This window comes from Scyliorhinus canicula, chromosome 17, assembly GCF_902713615.1.
Source record: "Scyliorhinus canicula chromosome 17, sScyCan1.1, whole genome shotgun sequence".
Taxonomy (NCBI): domain Eukaryota; kingdom Metazoa; phylum Chordata; class Chondrichthyes; order Carcharhiniformes; family Scyliorhinidae; genus Scyliorhinus; species Scyliorhinus canicula.
In genome coordinates this window covers 127,985,747-128,003,542 of record NC_052162.1, presented here as the reverse complement: position 1 = coordinate 128,003,542, position 17,796 = coordinate 127,985,747, and the positions used below count along the sequence as shown (strand labels likewise).

Here is a 17,796-nt window from a genome sequence, read left to right as displayed (position 1 = left end):
CACTCTCTGATATACCCCACACCCCTCACTGTAACACTCTCTGATATACCCCACACCCCTCACTGTAACACTCTCTGATGTACCCCACACCCCTCACTGTAACTCTCTGATATACCCCAAACCTCTCACTGTAACACTCTCTGATATACCCAACACCCCTCACTGTAACACTCTGATATACCCCACACCCCTCACTGTTACGCTCTCTGATATACCCCACACCCCTCACTGTAACACTCTCTGATATACCCCACACCCTTCACTGTAACACTCTCTGATATACCCCACACCCTTCACTGTAACACTCTGATATACCCCACACCCCTCACTGTAACAGTCTCTGATATACCCCACACCCCTCACTGTAATACTCTCTGATATACTCCACACCCCTCACTGTAACACTCTGATATACCCCACACCCCTCACTGTAACACTCTGATATACACCACACGCTTCACTGTAACACTCTCTGACATACCCCACACCCCTCACTGTAACACTCAGATATACCCCACACCCCTCACTGTAACACTCTCTGATATACCCCACACCCCTCACTGTAACACTCTGATATACCCCACACCTCTCACTGTAATACTCTCTGATATACTCCACACCCCTCACTGTAACACTCTGATATACCCCACACCCCTCACTGTAACACACTGATATACCCCACACCCCTCACTGTAACACTCTCTGATATACCCCACACCCCTCACTGTAACACTCTGATATACCCCACACCCCTCACTGTAACAGTCTCTGATATACCCCACACCCCTCACTGTAACACTATCTGATATACCCCACACCCCTCACAGTAACACTCTCTGATATACCCCACACCCCTCATTGTAGCACACTCTGATATACTCCGCTCACTCTCCGCCACTACCACTCCCGCTCAATTGTCCCATTGGTATCTCCCCTCGATCCCACCTTTTCCATGGTGTCATATTCCATTTTGAACGACCAGAGCTGTAGTCTCGCCTGTAGCTCACTTATGGAGGCCAGTGTGAGGAGGAACTGTTCTGCCGACCCCAGGGAAAGGTGTGGGCTCGCTTGCTGAGCATCCCGGATTTTCCTAAGCTCGTCCTCCGTGGGGACCATGGTCAGCAGTCGCTGTGGACATGGGGAAGAGAGCTGTGGCTTCATTGATTGTCTCACAGCATATCCTTCACCCAAGATCTCAACCTGCATTCAGCTCAAATCCTCTCCATAACAGACACACTGACATACAAATGACATACACACACACACACAAACTGACACACAAACTTACACACAAACTGACACACAAACACAGTCCCAAAGGGACAGACAGACAAACTGACACACATGCACAAACTGACACAAACGCGCAACTAGTGGGTTTTCACAGTAACTTCATTGCAGTGTTAATATAAGCCTACTTGTGACAATAATAAAGATTATATTAATTATAAACAAACACAAACTGACACACACTAACACAAAATGGTACGCGTGCAAACTGACACACAAACACAAAATGACGCACACACACACAAACTGACGCACACAAACTCAAACTGATGCACATAAACTCAAACTGACGCACACAAACTCAAACTGACACACAAACTCAAACTGAGACACAAACTCAAACTGGCACACACAAACACAAACTGAAACACACAAACACAAACTGAAACACACAAACACAAACTGAAACACACAAACACAAACTGGCACACACAAACACAAACTGAAACACACAAACACAAACTGGCACACACAAACACAAACTGAAACACACAAACACAATCTGGCACACACAAACTCAAACTGGCACACACAAACTCAAACTGACACACAAACTCAAACTGATGCACATAAACTCAAACTGACGCACACAAACTCAAACTGACACAAAAACTCAAACTGAGACACAAACTCAAACTGGCACACACAAACACAAACTGGCACACACAAACACAAACTGAAACACACAAACACAAACTGGCACACACAAACACAAACTGAAACACACAAACACAAACTGGCACACACAAACTGAAACACACAAACACAAACTGGCACACACAAACACAAACTGAAACACACAAACACAATCTGGCACACACAAACTCAAACTGGCGCACACCAACTCAAACTGACACACGCAAACTCAAACTGACACACAAACTCAAACTGACACACACAAACTCAAACTGACACACAAACTCAAACTGACACATAAACTCAAACTGACACACAAACTCAAACTGACACACATACTCAGACTGATACACACAAACTCAAACTGACACACAAACTCAAACTGACACACAAACTCAAACTGACGCACACAAACTCAAACTGACATACACAAACATAAACTGACACACACAAACTCAAACTGACACACACAAACACAAACTGACACACACAAACTCAAACTGACACACACAAACTCAAACTGACACACACAAACACAAACTGACACACACAAACTCAAACTGACACACACAAACTCAAACTGACACACACAAACTCAAACTGACACACACAAACTCAAACTGACACACACAAACTCAAACTGACACACACAAACTCAAACTGACACACACAAACTCAAACTGACACACACAAACTCAAACTGACACACACAAACACAAACTGACACACACAAACTCAAACTGACACACACAAACTCAAACTGACACACACAAACACAAACTGACACACACAAACTCAAACTGACACACGCAAACTCAAACTGACACACACAAACTCAAACTGACACACAAACTCAAACTGACACATAAACTCAAACTGACACACAAACTCAAACTGACACACATACTCAGACTGATACACACAAACTCAAACTGACACACAAACTCAAACTGACACACAAACTCAAACTGACGCACACAAACTCAAACTGACACACAAATACAAACTGACACAAACAAACTTAAACTGGCGCACACAAACTCAAACTGACACACACAAACACAAACTGACACACACAAACACAAACTGGCACACAAACACAAACTGGCACACACAAACACAAACTGGCACACAAAACACAAACTGGCACACAAACACAAACTGGTACACAAACACAAACTGGCACACAAACAAAAAACTGGCACACGCACAAATACAAGCTGATACACAAACACAAACTGCCACACATACAAATACAAGCTGATACACAAACACAAATTGTGTTGGGCAGCACGGTAGCATTGTGGATAGCACAAATCCTTCACAGCTCCAGGGTCCCCAGGTTCGATTCCAGCTTGGGTCACTGACTGTGCGGCATCTGCACATCCTCCCCGTGTGTTCGTGGGTTTCCTCTGGGTGCTCCTGTTTCCTCCCACAGGTCCAAAGGTGTGCAGGTTAGGTGGATTGGCCATGATAAATTGCCCATTAGTGTCCAAAATTGCCCTTAGTGTTAGGGTGGGTTTACTGGGTTATGGGGATAGGGTGGAGGTGTTGACCTGGGTAGGGTGCTCTTTCAAGAGCCGGTGCAGACTCAATGGGCCGAATGGCCTCCTTCTGCATTGTAAATTATGTTCTGTAAATTGACACATGCATGCAAACTGACAAACATAATCCCAAACTGACACACTCAGACTGACGTGTGCAAACAGACACACACATGTGTAAGCTGCCATATACACATTCGCAAACTGGCACAGACGCACGCGTAAACTGACATAAGCAAACTGACACACACATGCAAACTGTCACACGGAAACTGACACACGCACAAACTGACACACACGCAAATTGACACACACGCAAACACAAACTGGTAGACACTAATACAAACTGAGATACGCAAACACAAACTGAAACACACACAAACTGACACAGATTAACATAAACTGACTCACAAACACAAACTGACACATTCACAAATACAAGCTGATACACAAATTGACACATGCACGCAAACTGACACACAAAGACAAACTAACACACACACCAGTAAAGCCAAACTTACATACACGCACTCACACGTGCACAAAGTCAAATTGACACACACTAACATGCATTAGCAGCCACTGTACACACTCAAGCCGACACACAAACACACACACTCATGCAAACTAATGCTCACTCACAAACGCAGGAGCTCACAGACACACGTGCATACACCGAAGTACACATGCTGACAGACCAACATCTATGCAGACCCCCGCTCTGTCCACACACACACACACACACTCTAAGAGCTCCTCCAGGCCGATAGCCCTCCTCTTCCCCGTGCGCGCACACACACACACACACACACACGGTCTCACCTCGATAGCCTCCCTCTCCAGGACGCACTGGTCGAAGCTGAGGAGCGCAGCCCGTACGATGTAAGGGGCCGGCAGGGCAGCAAGGCCGATGTTGATGAGGTTGCTCCTCTTCAGCTCCAAGACGGTCAACTCCTGCTTGCGCCTGATGCTCTGCTTCTTAAGAGTCAGAAAGGACAAGACCGAGCTCAGTCGCATGGGTTGAGGTGAGGCAGGGACCGTGTCCTCGCGACCCCACCCGCCCTCCACGCCCCGAGGTGCAGAGAGCGCAAGTTCGAACGCCGACCTTCCACCCCTGGTTTGGGGCGGGGGAGGGGCTGAAATCCAAACCCAGACATCCCCAACCTGAGACGGCAGGGCACAGGCCTGGGGTGTAATGTCTCGTCTGATGGAAGAGGAGAGCACTCACGACTGAGGAGCAGAAGAGGGTCCCATTCAGCCACCTCCAGCCTGTCCCACCGCCATTCCGTAAGATCGCGGCTGATCGGATCGTGGGCCTCAACTCCACTATGCCGCCTGTCCATCTCTTCCCCCCCCCCCCAACAACTCTCTATCCTCTCCTCGATCGGAACTCTCTCTAACTCAGGCCTTGAACATATTCGGTGACCCGCAGCCTTCGCTGCTTCTCTGGGGGAGAGGATTCCACAGACTGACCTCCCTCTGAGAGAAGGAATTCCTCCTCATCCCCGTCTTCAATGGGAGACCCTCTCGTTTTAAACCATCGCCCCCCCCCTCCCCGCCCCAGTTCTAGATCCCCCCCACGAGGGGGAAACATCCTCTCAGCGTCCACCCTGTCAAACCTCCCCCCCCTCCTCAGAATCTGATCCATTTCAATAAGATCTCCTGATGCGACCATCAATTCACACGAAACCAGGAGTTGAAGTGAACAGTGGCTTTAATCGACTAGAACAGTGCCTGCCTGCGACTGGTCTGTTAGTGGGAGCCGCCTACAGGGCAGCTGCTCTTTATACCTCCCTTCAAGGGGGCGGAGTCAGGGGCGGAGCCCACACAGGCCCCAGCATGCTACTATATAGGCAGTACCATACAATGGTCCATAGGTGGAGCCCACATGGGCAACAGCGTAATACAGATAATCATATGGTGCATTTTTACAGTAATACATTCCACACATCTCCTCTGGTTCTTTCTAAACTCCAATGGGTACAGGCCCCGACCCTCAACCTTTCCTCATCGGACGAAACCCCCTTCATCCCGGGAATCGGCCTCCCTGAACGGACTCCGATGAAATTCCTCCTCATCTGGAATTTCCCCTCTCGGAGGGTGGGGAATGTGTGGAATTCTTTCCCGCAGAGAGCTGGAGAGGCTGGGCCGTTAAGTATGTTCAAGGCCGAGGCAGACGGATTTTTAATCCGTGAGGGAATCGAGGGTTTATGGGGAAAAGGGGGGAAAGTGGAGTTGGGGATTATCACATCGGATCAGTCACAACCTGAAATGAAATGAATTGAAAATCACTTATTGTCACGAGTAGGCTTCAAATGAAGTTACTGTGCAAAGCCCCGAGTCGTCACATTCAGGCGCCTGTTCGGGGCGGCTGGTACGGGAATCGAACCATGCTGCTGGCCTGCCGTGGTCTGCTTTAAAAGCCAGCTATTTAGCCCTGTGCTAAACCAGCCCCTCTGCTAAACCGGCCCCTCATTGAATGAGGAGTCTAAATGAACCAAATGGCCTACTTTTGCTCCTATTTCTTGAGGCCTTATCGCTCTTAAATGGGAAGCCCCTTACTTTTAAACCGTGCCCCATTGTTCTGGTCCCCTCCTCCCCTCAACCCCCCACCCTGACAAGAGGAGACGAAGCTGCTCAGGGAGCTCACCCTACCTTGAGGAGCTGGAGGCCGCTGGTCTTGCATTCGAACAGCTGTCGCAGCCTGGCGGTGTCGAGGGGCACAGGCTCCAGGTTGGCCCAGATGGTGCCCGGCCCGAAGCGGCTGTACCGGGGCAGTGCCGGCAGCTCCCGGAGGCCGTTCCAGAACAGCTTGACCGTCTTGACCGGGCCCGCCTCGGCCTGGCGCGGTAGGCCGAGGTGGGAGGCGGGGCCAGTCGTGGGCGGGGGGGTGGGGGCGGGGGTGGGAGTGGGGGTCCCCCGCCGAGGGCACGACCCGGAGGCGGAGGCGGGGGCGGAGGGAGAGGAGGCGAGCCCGGGGATCCGGGGCTGGGAGCGGGCCCGGTTCCCACGGCGACGCACTCCTCTTCCTCCTCCTCCTCCTCCTCCTCCCAGAGGTCAGAGAAATCCATGGTGCGGAGCCGCAGCTCCTTGACATTCCTGAGGAGGGCTTCCCACATCTGGTCCAGATCCTTCCTCAAACCGGGGCTGAGGGGGGGCTCCGGAGGCAACGGGCGACGGTCGGCCCCGGGTTCCGGCCCGTTGCCGAGCTTGCTGATGCTCGCCGGGGTCTCGGTCTTCATCACTGACAGGGAATTCAGGGAGGCAATGGCAGAGTCGGGGGGGGTGGGTGGGTACAGCGATGGGGAACGCAGAGAGAGCGGGGAGCTAGGATGATGTCAAGTCGGGTAGGTTGGCGAGAGGCAGCGGTGAGATCTGCGATGGAGGATGGAGAGTCAGCGTCCGAGAGTCCCTCACTCGAATCTCCGTCTCTCTCTCTCTCTGTCTGTCGAAAGAGTGTTGACGTCTCTCAAGTCTCAATCTCGTCGCCAGCTGATGGAATCTCTCTCTCCTCCTCCTCCCCTTTCCCTCCTGGGATCCCCAATCTCCTTTTTTTTGTGGTTTTGGCAGCTGCTCCAGGCAGACTGGGCAAGGTTTCCTGTCACTGATAAGCCAGGCCCTGGCTCCAGGCGAGAGGTGGCGGGGCACGTATGGAGATCCATAATGCCAAGAGGTCCCCAACACTCTTTCTCTCTCTCTCTCTCTCTCTCTCTCTTCACACTCTCTTTCTGCTTCCCCTCTTCCATCTGACCTGCGCACAGTCTTTGCTGACAGATCAGAATGATTTCATTGGGAAGACAATCAGAGACAGGAAGAGAGAGACTGAGACAGAGAGACAGAGAGAGAGAGAGACTGCCAGAGAGAGAGAATGGCAGAGAGAGAGAGAGAGACTGAGAAAGAGAGAATGAGAGAGAGAGAGAGACTGCCAGAGAGAGAGAATGGCAGAGAGAGAGAGAGACTGAGAAAGAGAGAATGAGAGGTGGGCGGCATGGCGGCACAGTGGTTAGCACTGCTGCCTCACAGCACTAGGGACCGGGGTTCAATTCCAGCCTTGGGTGACTGTGCGGAGTCTGCACGTTCTCCCCGTGTCTGCGTGGGTTTGCTCCGGGTGCTCCGGTTCCCTCCCACAGTCCAAAGACGTGCGGGTTAGGTGGATTGGCCGTGCTAAATTGCCCCTTAGTGACCAAAAAAGGTCAGGTTGCAGGGATAGGGTGGGGGCATGGGCCGAGGTAGGGTGCTCTTTCCAAGGGTCCCTGCAGACTCAATGGGCCAAATTACCACCTTCTGCACTGGATTCTATGAGAGAGAGAGAGAGAGAGAGAAACGGAGAGACTGAGAGAGAGAGGGAGGCTGAGCAAAAGACAGAAAGAGAAAGATAGCGAACGAGGGGAGAGAGGATTGGAGAGATAGAGAAGGTGAGGGCAGAGTGGGCTGGAGAGAGAGATGAAGGTGTGGAGAGAGAGAGAGAGGAGAGTGGGTTTAAGGAGACGGGGAATGGGGTTTGGGGGGTGTCATAATATGCACCCATGCACATCATGAGGTAAAAGCGGGCAGTGACAGACACCCAGGTGAGCCAATCAACATACAGGACAGAACACAACCAATCACCAGTCAGAACACCAGGGGGGCTTTCCAACTATAAAGCACACGAGGCATCAGCACTCTGCCCCTTTCCACTGGCGATATCTGTAGTGACAGTCAGGGTGTACAAATCATTCAACACCTTCTACACGTGGCTCAGAGCTAGCCTGGTCTAGATAGTTAGAGTCCAACAGGTTTGTTTCAAACACGAGCTTTCGGAGCACGGCTCCTTCTTCAGGTGAAGAAGGAGCCGTGCTCCGAAAGCTCGTGTTTGAAACAAACCTGTTGGACTTTAACCTGGTGTTGTAAGACTTCTTACTGTGCTCACCCCAGTCCAACGCCGGCATCTCCACATCATAGATAGTTAGAGTTAGTTTGCTGAGAGGACTAGAGAGTCAACCCACAGGTAGCTGTGTGTTTCGTTACTGGAGTTCAATAAACCTTATTGAACCAACGCCTACGTTTGGTGTCTGCTTTATCATTAACTGCATCGTGTTGCAGTCCGTGTTACCCCAGGGTGAACAACACGACAGGGGAGTTAGAGAGACAGTGAGCATGGGGAGAGCGGATTGGAGAGATCGAGAGGGAAAGGGAGTGAGAAAGAGAGGGGGGGGCGATTCTCCGAGCCCCGCGCCGGGCCAGAGAATCGCCGCAACTGCGCCACAATGCCCCGACACCGGTGCGCGATTCTCCGAGGTGCGGGGAATCGGCGCCCTTTGCGCCGGCACGTTTGGCGCGGCGCCGGCCACGGGCCGCTGGAATTGGCGGGGCTGCCGATTCTCCGGCCTGGATAGGCCGAGCGGCTGCTCCGACACGACAGAGTCCCGCCGGCGCCGTTCACCCCTGGTCACTTCCGGCGGGAACTCTGCAGGAACGCTCGGAGGCGGCCTGTGGCAGGGGGGAGGGGGGCTCCTTCACCGAGGGGGGCCTCCGAAGGGGTCTGGCCCGCGATCGGGGCCCACCTATCGACAGGCTGGCCTCTCCCCCCCCCCCCCCCCGGGTCTACTTTCCTGCGCGGCCGGCCCCTGAACACCGACCCCATGTTGGGTCGGAGCCGGCGCGCGTAAGAAGTTCGCCGCGCATGCGCAGGATGGCACGGCCCAACTGCGCATGCGCAGGATTGAGCTGCCCCAACTGCGCATGCGCGGGACCCAAGGCGCCGCGTCTTTTGCGCCGGGTCTCCGATGCCGCGCCGAGGCCCCACCCCCGCAAATCACGCCACGCCCCTGCCAGTCCCACAGAGGCCCCAGAATGGGGGTCTGGGAACGGGCGTCGATGCCGGAGTGAAACACTCCGGTTTTTACTCCGGCGTCGGCACATAGACTCCCGTTGGGAGAATCCCGCCCAGAGTTGGGGAGGGAGAGAGAGAGAGAGGAGATAGAGAAGGAGAGAGAGAGATGGATAGTTGGGGAGAGAGAGAGAGAGGGGAGCGATAAGGAGAGAGAGAGATGGATAGTTGGGGAGAGAAAGAGAGAGGGGAGCGATAAGGAGAAAAAAGTGCAGTTGGGGAGACAAGATCGGAGAGACAGAGAGAGAGATGGATGGGGGTTGGAGAGATACAGAAGGAGCGGCACAACATCGAGGGCCGAAGGGCCTGTTCTGTGCTGTACTGTTCTATGTTCTATGTTCTATGAGAGCAACAAGAGTAGATGGAGTAACAGAGAGTGGGGAGGAGGGAGGGAAAGGTAATCTGGGAGCGAGAGGGTGTGGGAATACAGGTGAATTCTGGGATGGGAATGTATCAGAACCAGCATGTTGGCTCGGGATATCTTTAGGCTATCTCTCTCACTCCGTCACCGCCCCATCTCCCTTTTAATCACTCCTTCCCACCAGTTTTGTCCAAACCATTCTGAGATTTGCATCTCCCAACATGTCTTCATTGAATCCCATCGAACCGCAGAATCCCTACAATGCATAACGAGGCCATTCGGCCCATTGAGTCTGCACTGCCCCTGCCAAAGAGCACCCTACCCCAGGCCCAACCCCCTACCCCATCGCTGTAACCCCGCAACCCCACCTAATCTTTGGACTCTGAGGGGTGAGAGAGAGAGAGAGGGAGAGATGGAGAGAGAGTGGACAAGAAAGATAGGGGAGAAGCAAGCGAGTGGGTGAGAGAGAGATATAGAGAAGGCGAGTGAGTGGGTGTGAGAGAGCGATAGGGAGAAGAGTGAGTGGGTGAAAGTGAGGGAAGGAGAATGAACGGGTGAGAGAGAGAATGATAGAGAGAAAGAGAGTGAGTGGGTGAAAGAGAGAGATAGAGGGAAGGAGAATGAATTGGTGAGAGAGAGTGATAGAGAGAAGGAGAGTGAGTGCGTGTGAGAGAGAGAGATAGAGAGAAAGAGAGTGAGTGGGTGTGAGAGAGCGATAGGGAGAAAAAGAGTGAGTAGGTGAAAGAGAGATATAGAGGGAAGGAGAATGAACGGGTGAGAGAGAGAATGATAGAGAGAAAGAGAGTGAGTGGGTGAAAGAGAGAGATAGAGGGAAGGAGAATGAATTGGTGAGAGAGAGCGAATAGAGAGAAAGAGTGAGTGGGTGAAAGAGAGCGCGATTGAGGGAAGGAGAATAAATGGGTGTGGGAGAGAGATAGAGAGAAAGAGAGTGAGTGGGTGAAAGAGAGAGATAGAGAGAAAGAGAGAGTGGGTGAGAGAGCGATAGAGAGGAGAGTTAGGCAGTGAAAGGGAGAGTGACAGAGACAGGCAAATGAGTGGGTGAGAGGGAGCAATAGAGAGAAAGAAAGTGTGTGTGTGAGAGAGAGCGATAGAGGGAAGGAGAATTAGTCAGTGAGAGAGAGCATGAGAGAGGGAAGGAGAGCGAGTGGTGAGAGATAGAGAGAGCAATAGAGAGAAGAAGAGTGAGTGTGTGAAGGAGCGAAAGAGGGAAGGAGAGTTATTCATTGAAAAGGAGAGCGACTGGGGGACCTGTTTTTAGATGGGAGGTTTGCGAGCCTGGGTGAGCTGGAGGGGAAGTTCGGGCTCCCCCCGGGGAACATCTTCAGATACATGCAGGTAAGGGCATTTGCCAGGCGGCTGTTACCCCTGCGTGGGGTCCAGGACAGGGTGCTCTCGGGGGTGTGGGTTGGAGAGGGGAAGATTTCGGAAATATACCAAGTGATGCAGGAGGTAGGATGAGGCCTCGGTGGAGGAGCTGAAGGGTAAATGGGAAGAGGAGCTGGGTGAGGAGATTGAGGAGGGGACGTGGGCGGATGCTCTGGGAAGGGTGAACTCCTCCTCTTCCTGTGCGAGGCTCAGCCTCATACAGTTTAAGGTGCTGCATAGGGCCCACATGACCGGGACGAGGATGAGCCGGTTCTTTGGGAGCGAGGACAGGTGCAATAGGTGCTCAGGGAGCCCAGCAAACCATGCCGATATGTTCTGGGCATGCCCAGCGCTGAGGGAATTTCGGAAGGGGGTAGCAAGGACGGTATCGAGGGTGGTAGGATCCAGGGTCAATCCTGGCTGGGGGCTCGCGATATAAGACCATAAGACATAGGAGCGGAAGTAAGGCCATTCGGCCCATCGAGTCCACTCCACCATTCAATCATGGTTGATTTCAACTCCATTTACCCGCTCTCTCCCCATAGCCCTTAATTCCTCGAGAAATCAAGAATTTATCAATTTCTGTCTTAAAGACACTCAACGTCCCGGCCTCCCGGCCTATTCAGCATTGCAGAGGGGCCGGGAGTGCAGGAGGCGAAAGAGGCCGGCATTCTGGCCTTTGCGTCCCTAGTAGCCCGGCGGAGGATTCTTCTTCAGTGGAAGGATGCGAGGCCCCCAAGCGTGGAGGCCTGGATCAATGATATGGTGCGGTTTATCAAATTGGAAAGGATGAAATTTGCCCTAAGGGGATCAGTTCAGGGGTTTTTCAGGTGGTGGCAGCCTTTTCTAGATTTCCTAGCAGAACGATAGGGAAAGAGGCCAGCAGCAGCTGGGGGGAGGGTCGTCTTGGTGGTTAGGGTTGAAGGGACGTGTCCATATGTTCTTTGTTTACGACGGCCGTTAATCTATGTTTTCTGTTTTGTCTTTACTGGGGGGGGGGGGGGGTTGTTCTCTTTGGTTTTTCTCAGTTGTTAATATATAATTTGTTGTTATTACTATTTTGTAAAAATTTGAATAAAAATTATTTCAAAAAAAAAAGAAAAGGAGAGCGACAGAAGGAGAGAGAATGAACGGGTGAGAGAGTGAGAGGGAGCGATAGAGGGACGGAGACGAGCGATAGAGAGGAGAGTGAGTGTGTGAGTGAGGGATGGAGCGAAGGAGAGTCAGTCGCTGGCAGGGCGAGCAATGGACGGCACGGCGGCGCAGTGGTTAGCACTGCTGCCTCACGGCACCGAGGTCCCAGGTTCAATCCCGGCTCTGGGTCACTGTCCGTGTGTTGAGTTTGCACATTCTCCCCGTGTTCGCGTGGGTTTCACCCCTACAGATGTGCAGGGTAGGTGGATTGGCCACACTAAATTGCCCCTTAATTGGAAAATAAATAATTGGGTACTCTAAAATTTAAAAAAAACAAGAAAGGGAGAGTGACAGAAGGAAGAATGAATGGGTGAGAGAGAGGAATAGAGAGAAAGAGTGAGTTGGTGAGAGAGCGATGGAGAGTGAGTCAGTGAGAGAGCAATAGAGAGAAGAGTGAGTTGGTGAGAGAGCGATGGAGAGTGAGTCAGTGAGAGAGCGATAGAGAGAAGAGTGAGTTGGTGAGAGAGCGATGGAGAGTGAGTCAGTGAGAGAGCGATAGAGAGAAGAGTGAGTTAGTGAGAAAGCGATGGAGAGTGAGTCAGTGAGAGAGCGATAGAGAGAAGAGTGAGTTGGTGAGAGAGCGATGGAGAGTGAGTCAGTGAGAGAGCAATAGAGAGAAGAGTGAGTTGGTGGGAGAGCGATGGAGAGTGAGTCAGTGAGAGAGCAATAGAGAGAAGAGTGAGTTGGTGAGAGAGCGATGGAGAGTGAGTCAGTGAGAGAGCAATAGAGAGAAGAGTGAGTTGGTGAGAGAGCGATGGAGAGTGAGTCAGTGAGAGAGCAATAGAGAGGAGTGAGTTAGTGAGAAAGCGATGGAGAGTGAGTCAGTGAGAGAGCAATAGAGAGAAGAGTGAGTTGGTGAGAGAGCGATGGAGACTGAGTCAGTGAGAGAGCAATAGAGAGAAGAGTGAGTTGGTGAAAAGGAGGGCGACTGAGAGAAGGTGAGTGAGTGGATGAGAGAGCACGATAGAGAGAAGGAGAATTAGTCGGTGAAAGTCAGTAGATAGGATAGATGCGAGCAGGTTGTTTCCACTGGCGGGTGAAAGCAGAACTAGGGGACATAGCCTCAAAATAAGGGGAAGTAGATTTAGGACTGAGTTTAGGAGGAACTTCTTCACCCAAAGGGTTGTGAATCTATGGAATTCCTTGCCCAGTGAAGCAGTTGAGGCTCCTTCATTACATGTTTTTAAGGTAAAGATAGATAGTTTTTTGAAGAATAAAGGGATTAAGGGTTATGGTGTTCGGGCCGGAAAGTGGAGCTGAGTCCACAAAAGATCAGCCATGATCTAATTGAATGGCGGAGCAGGCTCGAGGGGCCAGATGGCCTACTCCTGCTCCTAGTTCTTATGTTCTTATGAAAGAGAGAGTGATAGAGGGAAGGAGAATGAGTGGATGAGAGAGAGAATGATAGAGAGGAGAGTGAGTCGGTGAAAGGGAGAGCGATAGAGGGAAAGTGTGAATGGGTGAGAGAGCGATAGAGAGGAGTTAGTCAGTGAGAGAGAGCGTGGGTGCGTGGGTTTCCTCCGGGTGCTCCGGTTTCCTCCCACAGTCCAAAGATGTGCGGGTTAGGTGGATTGGCCATGCTAAATTGCACGTAGTGTCCTAAAAAGTAAGGTTGGGGGGGGGGGGTTGTTGGGTTATGGGTATAGGGTGGATACGTGGGTTTGAGTAGAGAGGTCATGGCTCGGCACAAAATCGAGGGCTGAAGGGCCTGTTCTGTGCTGTACTGTTCTATGTCTATGTCTAATTGAGAGAAAGAGAGGGAGTGGGTGAGAGAGAGAGTGATAGAAGAAAGGAGAGTGAGTGGGTGAAAGAGAGCGAGTGATAGAAGAAAGGAGAGTGAGTGGGTGAGAGAGAGAGAGTGGTAGAGGAAAGGAGAGTGAGTGGGTGAGAGAGCGAGACGGAAGGGATGGAGGGAGAGAGTCAGAGGGAGAGAGGGATTCAGTGTTATGCGACATTGCTTCTCTCTCTGTCGCTCACAGTTGGAGAGGGGAAAGGTTATGAATTTGGCAGCGATCTGTTGATCTGCGCCCTCAATGTGCAGTAAAGAATGTAAACAATCCCTGAAGCACACAGTAATCACAGTCCATTTACTGTTAATGGCTTCAATTACATTTAATGACATCTCACAGGCTTCAAACCCACCGCCAGGCCTTGTATGCTGGGTCAGGGCTGGCAGACAATAGGGAGAGACGGAGTTAGTCTTTCTGACTCTTGCTCCCTCTCTCAATCTCTCTCTCTATCTTTGTCTGTGTCTCTGCTTCTCTCGCTGCCTCTCTCAGTCCAGCTCTCCATTTGTTATTTTTTGTCACTGTTTCGTTTTGTCTCTCTCTCTCTCTCTCTCTTTCTTCCTCTGTGTCTCTAACCCTGCCTCTCTCACTGTACCTCCCCATCTGTCTCTCACTGAATCACACAACGGTCACGGGGCAGAAGGAGGCCATTCGGCCCATCGAGTCGGCACCGTCTCTCCAAATGAGCATCGTGACTTAGTGCTGTTCCCCTGCCTGCCTGCCCCCCCCCCCCCCCCCCCATTGTCTCTATTCAGATAATCGCCCATCGCCCTCCCGGACGCTCCAATTGAACCTGCCTCCACCACACTCCCAGACAGTGCATTCCAGACCCCAACCACTCGCTGTGTGAAAAGGGTTTTTCTCAAATCACATTGGCTTCTTGTTCAAATCGCTTCCAATCTGCGCCCTCTCGTTCCCGATCCTATCACGAAGCCGGAACAGTTTCTCCCCGTCCACTCTGTCCAGACCCCCCCCCCCCCCCCCCCTCATGATTTGGAACATCTCTATCAAATCCCCTCTCGGCCGCCTTCTCTCCAAGGAGAACAGTCCCAACCTCTCCAATCTATCCCCATAACTGAAGTTTCTCATCCCTGGAACCATCCTTGTAAACCTCTTCTGCGCTCTCTCTCTCTCTCCAATGTGTTCACATCCTTCCTATAGTGCGGCCCCCAGAACTGTGCACAATATTCCAGCTGAGGTCAGACTGGTGTCTGGTATCAGTTCAGTATTACCTCCTTGCTCTTGGACTGCGACACTCTCTCACTCGCTGTGTGTATATATATATATATCATCATAGAATCCCTACAGCGCAGAAGGAGGACATTCGGCCCTCCGTGACCAGACTAACCCTCCAAAAGAGCACCCTTCCTCGCCCCACTCCCCCACCCTTTTCCCTGTAACCCCGCCTAACCTTTTTGGACACTAAGGGCAATTTATCACGGCCAATCCACCTAACCCGCACATCTTTGGACTGTGGGAGGAAACTGGAGCACCCGGAGGAAACCCACGCACACAGGGGGAGGACGTGCAGACTCCGCACAGACAGTGACCCAGCGGGGAATCGAACCTGGGACCCGTAAGCAGCCAGAAGATTGTGTCTCTCATCAGCTTAGCCCGCCCGGAATTCCTGCAGAGTACGTTCCCCTCTGCAGCAGGACAGCTAAATAATCTCTCTTTGAAGACGAGTGGCTCATCTCCGGCCTCGTTAATCACTGTCATTAGAGACCCGAGCTCATCCATTTCCCAATCATGGAATCATTCTTGCCTGCGTTTCGTGGCGCGTCCCTCGGAGTGTACCCCCACCGGGGGCGAGGGCAGGCACACTCCAGTCCTCCTCCATTCCGTCTCGAGACGTGGCAAACCTACAAATTGATGCCCGGGTACCGTGAAACTCTTTGCAAGGGCGGCACGGTGGGTCGGTGGTTAGCACTGCTGCCTCACAGCGCCAGGGCCCCAGGTTCGATTCCCGGCTTGGGTCACTGTCTGTGCGGAGTCTGCACCTTCTCCCCGTGTCTGCGTGGGTTTCCTCCGGGTGCTCCGGTTTCCTCCCACAGTCCAAAGATGTGCAACCAGTTTGGGTCCACTGTATTTCGGGAAGGCCCAGGAAAGGGCAGAGAGGGACTAGAATAGTCACAGGGACGGTGTAATAACTTTGTCTCACCGGCTGAGTGAGACAACGAACATTTATTTCCAACAAGCTGGGCAGAATTCTCCGCTCTCATAGATTGATAGAATCCCTACAATGCAGAAGGAGGCCATTCGGCCCAACCAGTCTGCACCCGCCCTTTGAAAGAGCGCGCCAACGTGTCCACTCCCCCGCCCAATCCCCGTAACTCAACATGCACATCCGTGGGCACTAAGGGGCAACTTTAGCATGGTCGATCCATCTAACCTGCGCGTTGGCAGCACAGTGGCTAGCACTGTGGCTTCAGAGCAACAGGGTCCTGTCGCGTTAATCACCCTGGGGTAACACGGACTGCAACTGGATGCAGTTGTACTTGAAAGTAGACTCCAAACTGTGATGTTGGTTCAATGCGCTTTATTGAACTTGTTAAGCAGTGCACACAGTTCCCTGTGGGTTTGACACTCTACTAATCTAAGTGTGTTTACTATAACTAACTAGACCAGACTAGCTCTGAGCCACATGTAGAAGGTGCTGACTGATATATACACCCTGACTGTCACTACAGTTGTCACCAGTGGAAAGAGGCAGAGTGTTGATGCCTCGTGTGTTTTATAGTGGGAGACCACCTTCTAGTGTTCTGCCTGGTGATTGGTTGTGTTCTGTCCTGTGTGTTGATTGGCTGTACTGGGTGTCTGTCACTGCCTGTCTGTATCTCATTATGTGCATTAGTGCAGATCATGACAGGTCCCAGGTTCGATTCCCCAAAGACGTGCAGTTTAGGTGGATTGGCCATGCTAAATTGCCCTTAGTGTCCAATAAAAAAAAATGTTGGGTGGGGGTTACTGGGTTATGGGGATAGGGTATATACGTGGGCTTCAGTTGGGTGCTCTTTGTAGGGGCCGGTGCAGACTCGATGGGCCGAATAGCCTCCTTCTGCACTGTAAATTCTGTAAATGTTGTATATACTCCATCCAATCCTCACTGGAGGCATCAAAGGGATCTAATGAATCAACTAGAGGCATTTTCCTGGAACACGCTCCTGTTTTGCAACCTGACTCCGACCTCAACGGGTTCTGTACTCACAGTGTGGGGGACCGCACGTCCTCTGTTTTATCCTCGTCACCAATACAGTAACGTTGGCTCACCAGCTGGGTATTGAAACAACTAACGTTCCGTGGCAGCCAGCTAGCATCTGGTCATGTGACCTCGCCCCCTTAAAGGGGCCAGACACCACACAATGGAGAGACTGGAGAAGCGGGGGCTAGGGAAAGGCAGACTTTCCTTTACGGGGCAAGGCACCGAAGCAGGAGTGTGACACCGGAACTGTATAAAAGGCTGGCTAAGCCACAGCTGGAGTTTTGTGTTCAGTTCCGGTCGGCATGTTTTGTGGGAAGAACGTGGGCATCAGGCCACTCAGAAGGTTCGGAATCCTCCACACCTTCGGGTGCTAGGCCGGCGCTAGAGGGGTTGGCGCCGTGCCAATCGGCGGTGAAGGGCCTCCGCCAGCCAGCGTGTTCTGGCACATGCGCATGGTGGGGGGGGGGGGGGGGGGGGAGGATAGTTTGGCCTTGGGAGGAGGGCAACGTAGATTTATAAAAATGATA

The 17,796-nt window shown here is 52.0% G+C and overlaps 1 protein-coding gene across 1 annotated transcript in view; it reads right to left on the bottom strand.

Moving 5' to 3' along the window:
* The window catches only part of LOC119951736 (FH1/FH2 domain-containing protein 3-like), a 76,102-nt gene that overhangs the window by 40,412 nt on the left and 17,894 nt on the right, over nucleotides 1-17,796 (bottom strand). Inside the window, exons 4-5 of the mRNA XM_038775046.1 lie at nucleotides 4,293-4,448; nucleotides 946-1,128 (exon numbers count right to left, since the gene is read on the bottom strand). Of these exons, the coding sequence (XP_038630974.1) occupies nucleotides 946-1,128; nucleotides 4,293-4,448 (339 nt within the window). The remainder of the gene's footprint in view (nucleotides 1-945; nucleotides 1,129-4,292; nucleotides 4,449-17,796) is intronic.